Source organism: Hetaerina americana, unplaced genomic scaffold, assembly GCF_022747635.1.
Source record: "Hetaerina americana unplaced genomic scaffold, ioHetAmer1.1.p SCAF_63, whole genome shotgun sequence".
Classification (NCBI taxonomy): Eukaryota; Metazoa; Arthropoda; class Insecta; order Odonata; family Calopterygidae; genus Hetaerina; species Hetaerina americana.
This window is the reverse complement of record NW_027287239.1, coordinates 1,830,057-1,844,682: the sequence shown is the minus strand read 5'-3', so window position 1 is coordinate 1,844,682 and position 14,626 is coordinate 1,830,057. Positions and strand designations below refer to the sequence as shown.

The window sequence follows — 14,626 nt, the reverse complement described above, 5'->3', positions numbered from 1 at the left end:
TACCTGTAATAAAGTGGTGGATTGGAACAAAGTGTTTCTTTTTCATTTATTGTAATTATTATTATTAAAAACTTACATGCGAAGATAAACAATGTCAGGTGGCACAGAAGTCCCAAGTATTATGATCAAGCTTGCCATGGAAAAAAATAACATTACCTCACATGACATGAATCAATATCACAAAAGGTATAAACAAAATCAGTCAGTAAAAAAATAAACTCAAAGGAAACTTCCAGACACCAATCTCTAACACAAAAAAAGGAAATCCCCATCTCATCAACATCAGTTTCCCAATTAAAAAGAAAAAAAAATCAAAAATTAAGCTTTTACATACAATTTTACACAACACCTCAATCAAATTATTATATAAATTGTTTACGTCTTTTCTTTAAAGTATTTACCCTGTTAGAAAAGGGCTCGAATAGTTTTGCAGGTAAAGTGTTCCAATCAACAATTGTTTGTATCATCAATATTGTCAATATCTGCCCTTCCAGTCATTCCCTTTCGGAGTATGAAAATAAAAGCATAATTTGAAGTTCTAGGTGGTATCCTATTCCATTTGTTAATTTTTTATTACCATATCCTTCCGTACTTATTTTGCCATTGTCACATTTACGCATTTTTCATACGTCCTTCTTCGCCTGATGGTTTCAATGTTTCTCGCCTGGAGAGTATTTTCGACCACATTGATGCATGACTTCTCAGTCTAATCCTTCCCCTCAAACTTCCCTTTAATATACACAATACCGCACAATCCACCGCAAGGGCGTGTGGCGGGGGGAGCTAGGACTCGGCCCAAAAAATACAGTGCAAATACATTAATAACGAATAAAAACGTGCAAACTCACGCCCACACAGACGTATGCTTGTACTCATGGTAAACTTGCTTAAACATAAACAGACACAAGGAACTAATAAACGTGGCTGTTCGGAGCCCTTCTAAAAGTCTAAATTCTCGCTTGTTCTCTTCGCATCTCAAGCGGCTCCCAGCTCAATTCTTCCTGAAGGTCTATCACACTCGTCTTCTATCATCGTTACAGTTTTTGACAAATCTGCCGGATTCTCTCTGCCTTTCACCCAATGATTTTATTAAAGGTTTCCCCCAAGGATCAGAAATACTTGCGGCGTATCCCTAGTTGCTATCTATGTTAAGATGGATCTGAACAATCTAGTATAAGGTCTTCACATTCCTTTTCGGCAAGAACTTCGCTCGATGACGACATGAGTGATGCCGTTCGTTGCCTTTCCTCTCTTGCCGCTTCTCGCGTTCCGGAATAATGGGAAAGTTTGATGAAGCGCCAACATTTCTACATATTACTTCATTGTTTGAGACCATGTTTAATTGTAAAACAACATCTTCAAGTTCCTGATACGTCTGGTATTTGAAGATTAAGGGACCTTGTCTTCAGGTTATTCTCCAACCTTTCCTATCATATAATATCTCTAGACAGCTACATCTGAGGCTATTTCTTTCTATCACATATCTCGCTGTTAATTCATACATATGTCATCCATGCTCTCCACATGACCAATCTAGTACAGGAGATATCATGCAATGACCTATTCATTTCTCATCTTATCTCCCGTATTATGGCCTCCAAATACTACAAAAATACATATATCCAATGCATTTATTCGATTTTTATGCTTATTCTGGCATACCCGAATATAAATTCCATTAAGGTGGGGTAAAATTCTTTAAACGTTTATTTTTGCAAACTTAGACAGCCATTCAGCATTTCATATACTCCATATAATACAAAAGACTAGACGCTACTGATGTAAGCATGCCTTCTCATCTCATAATCCACATTTCACAAACATTCTTCCAAGGTTGATATACGACGTGTGTTCAGAAAATAACGGGAATTTTTAAATTTCGCGGGATTGGAAAGTCCGACTGTCAATATTTTCTATTATGTTGGTATACATGCCCGTAAAGTGTGATAAAATTTTCATCTGTGTTCATTGTTTATACTTTGTTCGGTGGCAGCCGCCGCTCTAAGGATAGACGTGTTTCTATGAGCTCGGATTTTCGTTTGATAAAAGAAATGGATCAAAATATTTGTATCAATCCTAAGTTTCGACGTCATATCCGTAAACCCATGTTTCGTCACCTGTTATAACACGTTTCAGTGATTCTGCATCGTCGTTGACTTCATTTAGTGACTCCTGAGCAACTTTCATTCGCTTCCGCTGTCTTTATTCAAATTTCAACAATTTTGGAACAAATTTTGCTGTCAGGCGTTTCATATCAAAAACATTCGAAAATATTTCATATTATGAGCCTATTCCACATGCCCAAATAATCAGCGACTTCTCCGATTATAATTCGGCGATCATTCACAACCATTTCTTACAATTTATCTAAGTTTTCATCGGTTGTTGTTGATGTGTCTGGGGCGTTCGTCATCTTCAACGTCGTCACCTGTGGAAAACGCTTATACCACTCGTAAACTCATGTTTTATTAATAGCAGACTCACCGTAAGCCTTTGTTGACATTCAAAACACTTTATTTTATTTTTTACGCAAAATTTTAATACAAATTCTTTGATCCATTTTTTTTAACAAACGAAAATCTCCGAGCTCATAAAAATACGCCTAACCTCAGAGGCGGCGGCCACCGGACAAAGTAAAAACAATGAATACAGCTGAAAATGTTATCATACTTTAAGGGCATGTATATCAACATAACAAAATAAAATTTGACAATCGGACTCTCCAAACCCGCGAAATTTAACAATTACCGTTATTTTCTGAACACACCTCGTACATTTGGAAATCTTTCATCCAACTTCCTTATCAATCACAATGCTTCGTTTTCGTCTCTTTCACCCTGGAATTCGTTCTCTCTGTTAGATCACTGAAGCAATCCAGGGTCCTTTCCAAATCTTGCGGTTCGTGAGCTGGCATTAAAGAATCGTCGGCATTTAGAAGAATGGTTATGTTAACATATTCACTCAAAAAACATACCTTATCTATGCGTCCATCTCAAATACTTAAAGCCAATGATCAGCTACAGTGACAGTATACACCTTTGTTTCACATAACACTTCCATTTCCACTGACCACTCAAGATCTCGTTCCCAAGATCCCTTGCCTTTCTATTTCATTCCATCGATCGCTTTTATAACATTTAATAACCGCTCATTCACCCAGTCCACGTAACGGCTCACGAGGTTGATCGGCTGTAGATAATATGGGATATTTCCTCTTGACACTCTGTGATATATACTTTTCTGTTTTCCAGCGTAACCGTCCGTATGTGTGCTGCCCGAACTCCGGGTCTGCGCAAACCGGCGGCGTAAAGCCAAACGCCAATGACCTCTTCGGCGTCGGTAATCGCCCCGTCAGCACCCCGGCCACTCCGACTGGGAGCGGATCGGTGACCTCTAACTCGAATGTGGCCAACCACCCCAACTGGAGGTACCTGAGGACGGACACGTGCGGTGCGGACGTGAACGACCGTATATTCGGCGGCGAAGAGGCCCACCTCAAGGAATACCCCTGGCTCGCGCTCCTGGAGTACCAGACGCGTGAGTACAGCGAAACCTTCCTTAACGCGGACACCTCCCAACAACTTTGACATTCCTCGACGGCATGCTATGCAAGTTCATGGAATCCTGGATTAGTGAGCATTTTAAAAAACAGATCCTGGTATTCCTCTGCACTATTAAAACTCTTCTTCAAGGGAATATACCTTTCCTAATGGACAGCCTTAAAGAAATCGCTAATTCTTTCAAGATAGCTCGGCGTATGGTTTCTTGAGGAAATATCTCCAAGAGTTGATTCAGTTATTATGCTACCCATTAAAATGTTATTATTCTTAGAAGGTAACGGTATGCATTAAATAATAGAATTAGCATTAAAGAGACCGATATTTGTGCGTATAATGTCTTTTATTATCAAGGCCAAGGAACATTTGGGGAAGGTACCTCTAAATAGTGGAGAACCGTTAAGCCCCCGAATATGATCCCAGTTGGACGTTTCACTGCATTTTAAATAGGGTTGGAGACGAAAGGAAGGAATTTTTGCAGCTAGTCCACTGTGGGGAGCTGGAGATTTGACGGAACATGACGGCAAGCGCATATTATGTAGGAATGACGAAACGTTTCTAACATCGTTCATAGTGTTCCCTCCTTAATATTTCGCTTCTACAGCTAGTGAAAGCTTCCATCATCCTAAACTTCACACGCAATTCCAACCCGCTTCCTTTCTTATTACAAAGTAATTAAATTTCTCTCTACTTCACCAAAATTTAATATTCAATCAACCGATATATATTCCCTTCGGCAACTTTTGTTGCGTTTGAATTTTATCCTAAATTTCATTTCGTCTTCCGCCAACTTCTGCCATCTGAACTGCACTAATATGCATGTCGTCTTACGCCTGCATACTTACGTCTCAAAAACTTCCAATCTACGCTCACCCTCTTCTCGGCAAAATTTAATGGTTGAAATTTGGGGATACCGCGTCCTCTGTATAAAAGTCATCAGTTTTCTTAAAGTTTACGCAGCGGAGGATTAGTCATCCCGGCCCATCCCTCGTACCTGATGTGAACTACAACTGTTATTATAATGCTTAATTTAATAATTAGATTTTCGCTGATATGTCACTTTACAAAAAGCGTGTTAGTGTGATGGTGGACAGTTCTTACCGCAGTACTCGTTTTCGATTCATGGCGAGTGTGGGCACCCACTAATTAATGCAAGCTGTAGGTTTTTTTTTGGTTTGTTACCAGATATCCTTGAAGCACCATAAAAAGTACAGGAACCGATCCCTCTATCCCGATGTGTGAGTTTCCCACGCAACTTAACTTAACAATAGTAAGAGATGGGCACTATCCTCACCCACCAAAGAATCTTTGAAATTATTTACTGCATTTCGTCAGTCTCTTTTTGTGCTGCCAAAATGGGAACGATTTTCCACCTATTACACATGTTTATGCAAACATGGAAGTATATGTATGTGTCTTATAGCTATAAATTTGCGGGTTCAAATCCCGGCGGTGTTGAATATTTTTCAGAGGTATCTCGATCCCTACTTGAGGTGCTTTGTGGAGGGCACTTTGAGTGAGTACGCCGTCCGTCGGATGGGACGTTAAACTGCGGACCCCTTGGCGCCTTTCGTTAAGAGCAGGCTAATGCCGACGCCGGGTTTCTCTCCACCCTTCATCCTTTCCTGTCCATCCCCTATGGCTCAAATGACCTTAGCTGTCGGTCGCCTCCCCTAAAAACTACTACTAGCTATAAATTTGCTTCCCTAAGTCACAAATTATTGGCTTCGCATTAACCCTGAAATGAGTTTCCCAATTTTGAAACTAGAACATATATTTATTTATTATACTGAAGCACGACTACCGTTCCAAGGAAACCTAAAAGATTATGCTTGCTCGTGTATGTTACAGTCAGTACTTAAAATCATGAAAATTTAGCAAGACCTAAAAAGGGATAGTGTAGAGAAAAAGTTGATTTAAGATATCTTATAGATTCATATGCGATTTTCTAGAAAGAAAAAGGCTAATTCTTATGCGATTTTCTAGAAAGAAAAAGGCTAAGCTTAACATTAAAATAGGAGGGCAAAAACTAGAGCAGGTAGAACAGTTTTCGTATCTCGGTAGTGTTTTGGACCAACACGGTCAAAGTAGTAGGGACATAAGGAGAAGAATTGCTCTAGGCAAAGAGGCTTTCACAAGGAGGAGGGAGTTGATGACGGGGACTCTGAGTAAGGATGTTAAGAAAAGACTCGTAAAAACTTTGATATGGAGCGTAGCTATGTACAGCGAGGAAACGTGGTCATTGAAGCGGAAGGATGGAGGTAGACTGGAGGCTTTTGAAATGTGGGTGTGGAGAAGAATGGAGAAGGTGAAATGGACAGAGAAGAAAACAAATGAGGAAGTACTTGGTATGGTGGGCGAAGAGAGGGGTTTGTTGGGAGCAATCCTATGGAGGCAGGAAAAGTGGATGAAGGGGGTGTTGACCGGCAGTGGGATGTTGAAGACTGTGATAGAGGGTAAAATGTTGGGCAAAAGAGGAAAGGGAAGGAACAGGATAGGGATGTTGGACGGGATAAAGGGAGGAAGAAAGTACTCGGAGATGAAGAGGGACCTGATATAGAGTAGGATGATGGATTTTGTGTTTTGTTAGGAGTAATAAAATATTTGTTTGGTAGTTGTGTCCATCCAAAAACCTACCTTAACCGGTAGATTACCTTAAAAAAAATAGATTCATATATGTAAATATTAAAACCAGGGAAAAGTTTTTTTTTTAATATTTCCACAGTGGGTGATAGACATTCCCCAAAAATCGGATGAAGAAGCTGATTGGAAAGAATTGATACAAAAAAACTTTAATTTTATTTAGATGTGGTGGAAGGTACCGATTTAGTGTTGGGATGCAGAGGAATTGCAAGATAGAAATTTGCAGACGATTGCCTATGCTAAAATAAAGAGTCCATACAACTAGGGGCGTAGGGTTTGCTGTTCAGGAGTCTGTCAAACCTACTTCTCGTCCTTCTCTCTCTGGTGTCCGTTGCATCCTTCCGTCACTAGCTATCCTCAATTTCCACTCTACCAACTCACACAGAGATGTGCCTAAATATATAAATGGCCTTCCGTGGCCCACATCACTGAAAGTGATGATAGCAATAAAGTAAATTGTGTAAGAAAAATTAATTTCGCAGGTTAAGGGCAAGTGAAAATCTTTTACACAATACTGATTCCATTATCCGATCGATATCCAGAATATAGCATACAATTTACCTAATTTAAAATTCGAGTGTAATATATTAAAAACACAATAATCAATATTTAAATCTCAAATTGCTCGACTTACAATTCGGCTTCCATTTATTGGTGTTTAAATATGTTACGTATTATTTGTTTTTAAGTTTCCCTTTCAACCCCTCGTCCCTCTCCGCGGCGGGAAATTCCTGCTACCTGCAACGTTGGGTCGCATTCCCTGCCTTTTAAAGACTCTTTGGGGGCAGAGTGTTTCGTGGTGCATTTTCATGTGGTGTTTCAATTTCTTGCTTGTTGTGTCCTGGCTTCCGTGTTGTAGGATGGCTTTCGTGCCGCATCATGGGGTGCAGTTTTTTAGTTGTTTTGCGGTATATGTGTTTGCATGAGTATTGGATGAAGGGATTTTTGCATGAGCGTGTGCGCTGCTGTGGGTGTAATTTTCCGTGTTGTTTTTTTGCATGTGGTATTTTTCTTTTTTACGGTTGGTGACCTAACACCCCCCGCCACACGCCCTTGCGGCGGCTTGCGGGGTATTATGTAGATGTAGATGTAGATTATTTCTATAACCCTATCCCATACTTAGCAGGAGAGAAACCGATCATATTACGCCTTATATCGTATTTCGATTGGGATTTGGTCAACGAAACAAACTTTTATGCCCCCTCATCAACCTTTCGTAATACATTCATTAGCGAAAATAGTTTATTTTTTTGAACGTCTTTCATCTCGTAACTTTTTTAAGTAAAAAATAAATTAACATAAAAACCTAGTGATACTAGATGAGGAGGTTATAATATATAGCGGATGTTTGAATTGGAATGGTTTAGAGTAAGCGAATGAAATTTAGTGCATATAATATGAAAACTATGAATAAGAAAGGAACATTCGACGGTATGAAGAGAGAAATGGGCATGTGAGGCGGTAGGCGAAGGAAGAGTTGATATCGAAGAATGGGACCACATTTTAAGAACAAAGGATGACCGAGGGGAAAAAGGAATGGAGTTCTAACGGAGACAAGACCTCATCATAACGAGCAATTGCATACGCAATAAATAAATAAACAAATAAATAAATAAATAAATATATATATATATATAATGTCTCTCCCAAAAGTAGCAGTACTTCCTTTTTCCCGGATAGACGAACGGACGGGTGGCGGTTTCTCTGGCTGAGTTCGAGGGAGGGGGTATCAGCAAAGGCTGGAGACCGGTGGCAGTTGGGTCCCAGGCTTTGCGGATGGTGGATCGTTCGTTTGCGAAACCTCTATAACATGACATTGTTACGCTCCGTTATGAATCGGTTAATAGCTCGGTGCTACGCCATCATATTTTACGTGAAACTGGGTAAAACCAGGAAAGAGACTCATGACATGCACAAGGCAGCTTATGGTGATAACGCTGTGGGTAAATCGGTTGTTTTTGAGTGGCAAAATTTGTTTCGGGAGGGTAATTATAGAGAGGGTAGTAATATGTTCAAGTCGTCGAACGTTCAAGACGCCCTTGATCTCAAAAAGTGACGAAAATCTTGCAAGAGTAAAGGCTTTGTTGGACAAGGATGGCAGATTAAGTGTTCTCATGGTATCTGATGAACTTGGCTTCCTTAAAAGTGATGCGCATTAACTCTCGAGCGAAAAAATGGGCGTGAGAGAGGTGTGTGCGAATTTGGTGCCGCGATTACTCTCTGAGTAACGGAATGAGTAATGGACTACCTGTCCCGGCACAACGTGACAACCCTGCCCCAGCCACCCTACAGTCCTGACGTAGCCCCACCAGACTTCTTCCCCTTCCTCCGCCTCAAATCCGTGCTGAAAGAACGTCACCACGGTTTTGTGTTACAACAGGCCGTGACCAGGGAGCTTGCCAGCGTTCCGGGCGCCGCCTATCAGATGGCGTACTATGAAGGTTCTTGGGAAATCAAGAGGTGTTACGGTGGGAGAGTGAAGTAGAAATACCTTGAAAGATGAAGATGATTAAGTTGTACTGACGGAATCAGAGGAGGAGCTATAATATACGACGGAGAGTATTGTAAGAGTTGGAAAATAATTTGGAACGAACCTAAATTTAGGAGAGGCAAAATTATTGAAAGTAAGGGGAATTATGAACATTAAATATTGAAATATGCGTAGAAGGAAAAACTGTTGATCAAGTGAAATTATTTCAGTATTTAAAAATCGTAGTATTTTTAAATTAAAGCTGTATTGGGGAAACAAGAAAGAGAATATCTATGGAATAAGAGGTTTTATAAGTTTAAAAGACTTTGGGCAGAAAGGCTAATTCCAAAATACTCGAGAAAGCGATTTGATAAAATTTTGTTTGGAATGTGGTGTCTTACAGCAGAGGAGTATAGATGGTGTAAAAGAAAAATGATGAGTATTAAAAAGATATTGAAATATATTTGTTGAGAAGAATGCTTAAAGATGAAGTAAACTGATAGTAGTAGTTTTGAGGGGAGGCGACCGACAGCTAAGGTCATTTGCGCCATAGGGGATGGATAGGAAAGGATGAAGGGTGGAGAGAAACCCGGCGTCGGCATTAGCCTACTCTTTACGAAAGGCGCCAAGGGGTCCACAGTTTAACGTCCCATCCGACGGACGGCGTACTCACTCAAAGTGCCCTCCACAAAGCACCTCAAGTAGGGATCGAGATACCTCTGAAAAATATTCAACACCGCCGGGATTTGAACCCGCGCCCTTAGGGTGGGAAGCCAGTACGTTAGCCCCCGCACCATCTCGATCCCCGTAAACTGATACACTGAGCAATGGAGAAGTAATAACGAGAATGGGAGAGGAAAGATAACCGCTTAGAGAAATCAAAAAGAGAAAGAAACCTTAGTTTGGGCATACATATAATACGCAAAGAATTGCTTACCGTGAAGCGTCAGAGATGAAAAAGTTTAAGGAAAGGGAGGGAGTGGAAAGAGAAGGATCGGAATGCTTGATGACGTAAAGAAGAGAGAAGTTAGACACCAATGAAATAAGATACTGAGAACCGAGTGCGATGGGCATCCAATTAAAACTTGTTGGAAGACCTTTCCACTTGAGAAACAGTATACGAGTGTTCAAAAAGTAAGCTGACTTTATGTTTTTATGAAGTAATATTTATTTATTCCTCAATATTCAAGTTTCCCCCTTCAAAGCAATCCCCCCCCAAAGATAATGAACTTGGCCCAACGCTTTTCCCAATCCTCGAAACAATTCTGATAAGAACTTAATGGTATAGCCTTGATCTCTTCCAGCGATGCAGTCTTTATCCCCTCAATCGTTGCAAATCTCCGTCCTCTCATAGGAATCTTCAGTTTTGGAAACAGGAAAAAGTCTCAGGGGGCCAGATCCAGTGAATATGGAGGCTGAGGCATGATTGTGGTGTTGTTTTTGGCCAAAAAATCTCTCACGAGTAACGATGAGTGAGCAGGTGCATTCTCTTAATGCAAAAGCCATGAAAATTTAATCTATAATTCCGGTCGTTTTTTTCGTATTGCATCTCGCAAACTGCGTATAATTTCAAGGTAATACTCCTTGTTGACCGTACGACCTTGTGGTAAGAACTCCTGAAGCACTACGCCACGGTAATCGAAGAAAACAGTGAGAAAAACCTTGACATTTGATCGAACTTGGTGTGATTTTTTCGGTCTTGGTTTCCCTGGGTTCCTCCATTGGGACAATTGTGCTTTGATTTCGTCCTCATAACCATGTACCCATGATTCGTCACCAGATATGATCCTTTTGAGCAAATCAGGATAATTTTCATTTATTTTTCTAATTTTTATGTGAATTAGTAATTTCTAAATCGGCCAATTTATCTTCTCACAATGGTTTCAATATTATGGCTAGTATATAATATTGATACTTTCACCTCTTGCTGTCTGCATATCATTTTTTACACCCACTTATACTAAATTATTTTCTTACCGGCGATTTTGGTTTTGTCGTTAAATTTGGAGTAATTTCAAGGAAAAAAAAGATTTGTGTACATATATGCATGTGTAAAATTACGGCGAATGTTGTTGAATTATTGCAATCATATTTTGTTATGTTGTATATTTAACTTAAAAGGTTTATATGAATGAGTTAGAATTCATGCTTTCCCTTATGGAAAGCATTGTGACTTGATTTAACCAATCATGCAGCCCAATATGTTTTACGGTTTCATGCTTATTTATAGCAGTGAAACCCAAAAAATCGATTTATCCGATTTTCCAAACCTATAACAAAAACATCTCTTAGAGTGAAATTTACAGGAGATTCGTTTCCTTATCACTATTATTTCTGACCATAGCTATTATTTCGTTCGGCTTCCCACGATTTCACTTCTGCATTATTGAATTTATTCAATTCATTGAATCGATCCCATTCCTTTGATGTTAATCACTTTAACCTATAACATTGTTACTGACAATCTCAAATTATTTCCCCTCTTGTATTCACAGAGTCCGGACGCCAGTTCCTGTGTGGTGGATCTCTCATTAGCACCCGATACGTCCTGACTGCGGCTCACTGCGTAACGGGTATAGGAAGGGCAAGGCTGTAAGTCGTATACTAAAGTACTTCTGCTTGTGAAGATTCACTTCAATTATTATCGAAATAATCCCGCATTATTGTGGGAGAATCGTTAAAATTTGAGCAATGAAAAGCGGATATAAAACCAGGGAACAGCTCGAGTCATAAAAATTGCGTAAATGTGAAAATTAGTTAAGTTTTGTTCTACAGAGGTTTTCGTGATAACAGAGCTATCAAGAGTGTAAGGCCGTCTGTTTCCATTTCAGTAATCATAGCAACTTAAATACGGGAAAAAAATGATAAATGGAAGTAGTTTAATGATACAATGTTTATAAAATATGTAAGCATTCGTGAAGAAAATAAATTAATTACAATAAAAGGGCTGCTCCCTTTTTTGTCACTGTGGCAACATCGACCGTGAATGATGGTCTTCTACTTCTTGGGTTGTCTGTGAGATATGTGTGGCCACTTTCGAAACTCCTTTTCCACCTCACAACTGTGTCTCATGACGGAATATCGTTTTCATCAACAGCCATGTTTTCATCGATCATGGATTTTGCCGGGCGATGCATCCTTTCAAATGAAGGAACTTAATCACACTGCGGGCCTCTAACTTCACCATACTGCGAGTTACTTCAATCCACGGCTTTCTGAAACAAAACAGATCAACATTTGTATCTGAAATTTAAAAAAATATCTACATCTACATAATAACCCGCAAGCCGTCGCAAGGACGTGTGGCAGGCGGTGTTAGGTCACCAGCCATTCTACATTAATTCTCTCTATTTCCTCATGCACCTGTCACGCCGCGATTCACCAGAATCCCCGCGGAAAGGGGGCGACCGAACACCAATCATGTAAAATTCCTATACATATTAACAGTGTCACATGGTTATCAGCTATTCCTATGCCTACACAAAGAGGACAAGAAAATATGTTGAAAGAAAGCAGGCACACATGCATTTCAGACACTTATTACCGGTTAGTATTCTACGCATTCCGGCCGGTCGATTCACAAATACAATAGACTTAAAATACATTCGCCTGCACGCCACCTGGCACAAGGACGCATGGCGGGGGGCGTTAGGACGCCAGACTTGGAGAGTGTTCTGTGGGGATTTAATCTTGTATACTCCTATTTTAGACAGCACGTACCTATTACTGTGTCTTAGATGTTCCCCCTTTTATTGTTTTCGCGAATAGTGCGCGGGAAAAACGAATACTCGAATCTATCAGCTCGACAATATAACTCTCTTATTTTGTAGCAATTGTGGACCCTGCCAATGTAATCAGGGGTCCTAATTGTATATCCAATGCCGGATGCGAAACCACGCGCTTTATATCTTTGAAATAAGTTTAATCTAGCCCTGAGTCTTCGCATATCTAAAGGTCACCACCCCATATTCTGTATTAAATGTGTGACGACGCTTTGTGTCCTTTGGTACGAGATTTCCACGAACCTAGTGGCATTTCTCTGTGCCCTATTCTATGCTGTAACTAATCCTTTTTTAAATTGATCCAAATTGATCGCCGCATACACAATGTGAGGCCTTACTAAAGATGAATAGCTCGTAAAGATTAAAAGCACGTTTCCTTTTTCGTCACTACACTTTCCCACTATACGTTTGACGAATGCCAGCATTTTTAGCACCCCTCCACAAATCGTGCGTATATGTTTTCCCCAAGAAAGATCCGATGCAATGGTGACCCCCCCAAGTATTTTACTTCATCCACGACGCTCATCCAAACACCCCCGAGTGTGTAAGTTGGTAAAGTCTGGTTGTGTTTTCCATTGTTTAAGAAATGCATGACGGTACGTTTTTTGTATTTAATTCCACCCCACATTCTTCGCACCATTTTTGAATGAGATTATGTACATAAGGAAGAGGTAATATGGAGGATAAATTTTATCCAGGTATCTCGGTTATTTCAAATGGCATTTCCATGCAGCGAAGTATGGATACCTTCTCAGTGCTTTGAGGGTACAACCTAAATCCCCGTGAGGGAAGAAGACTTCCTTCTGAGAATTTCAGTTTCTCTCATTCCCATAGACTCCAAATAAAAGCTCGCGTTAAAATCATTATGGAATTAGCGTATGGTAAACACTAGAGGGTTGGCCATATTCATATGCGGGGATACGAATCGTACATTTGTGCAGTATTGTATGTTTTTTCCCCTTTTACTTTAATGAGATATTGGATGTTTCTGAGACAAAAAGTAAGGTACCTATGCACGTTCTACCATTGCAAAAAATGTGCAAATTGTACGCGAATTTGAAGTTCTACGAGATGAGTTTTCTCTGGGAAGACAACTTTGACATCGACATGTATTCCCCGCGATTCACCAAAAAGATGTGTGGCCGGGAGTGAGAGTAGCAAGTGGGAAGGATGGGAAGTGATAAGGGAGGATATGGAAGGAGAAGGGAAATGTGAAACATATTCTTAAAAATATGTCACATAACGTGTAAGTATACATGCAGGAGGAAGGCTTAATTCAAAACAAGGGTCCAATCACCTAAGAAATTATTAATTTAATTTTATGCGACAAAAAGGAATAAAAATCAACCAAAGACATTTATGCGACAGACATCCACCAAAAAAACACAGGCCATGCAGAACTGAAAAGTAAGAAGGGGCAATTCTACCACCATGTGGAAATGCAACTCATGGTAAATGTGGGTAGACATTGTGCCGGAAACGTCACCAATTAGAAGAGTACCTAGGGTTGCGGTAGAAATAACGCCCAACTATTCCCTTTTATATGAAATCGATCATGATAAATGTTCGCTGCTAAATACGATAGGTGTCGTGCACCATGCATATCATATATCTCTCAGCGTGGTGGGCACTAAATTCTGCTTTATCGTGGTAAAAATCAGCGCTGTGGCCGTTATGGATATTCACTCGTTACAGAATCAACTGCTGTAAGTTATTTAAAATTTGTTGTAACTTACAAATAATAAACGCAAGTTGCGTCCTCCCTGTTCTGTCTCTCGTGCGTTGCGGTTGCAATAGTGACACATTCGCGGTGGCGGACACCCTTGTCCGATCTTTAAAATGTCTGCTTTTATGGATCAATAACAGTATTCCACAAATTGCATCATTTTGTCATAACGACTAATGCACACTCAAATGTTGCTCTCAAATCAGGAAAGGTTTGGGACAATATTAATGGTAATCATCTTGTTAAGTGCTGATGATTAATTTGCTAACGTGATTAACTTTTACAATGCAATTTTATTAGGTGTATTGTAGTTTTATAATCCTTTTCAGACAATCCCATGACTCAGCCTGAGATCTACATTTTCTTTTTTGAGTATTTTTTTCTAATGATTCCCTAAGTGCTTCAGTACTTATTATTTCTAACTCCTTCTTGCTTTTGAGATTTGATA

The 14,626-nt window shown here is 39.8% G+C and overlaps 1 protein-coding gene across 1 annotated transcript in view; it reads left to right on the top strand.

Moving 5' to 3' along the window:
- LOC139695751 (CLIP domain-containing serine protease HP8-like) overlaps positions 1-14,626 on the top strand; it is a 37,101-nt gene that overhangs the window by 16,398 nt on the left and 6,077 nt on the right. The window contains exons 3-4 of the mRNA XM_071594525.1: positions 3,252-3,537; positions 11,166-11,262. Of these exons, the coding sequence (XP_071450626.1) occupies positions 3,252-3,537; positions 11,166-11,262 (383 nt within the window). The remainder of the gene's footprint in view (positions 1-3,251; positions 3,538-11,165; positions 11,263-14,626) is intronic.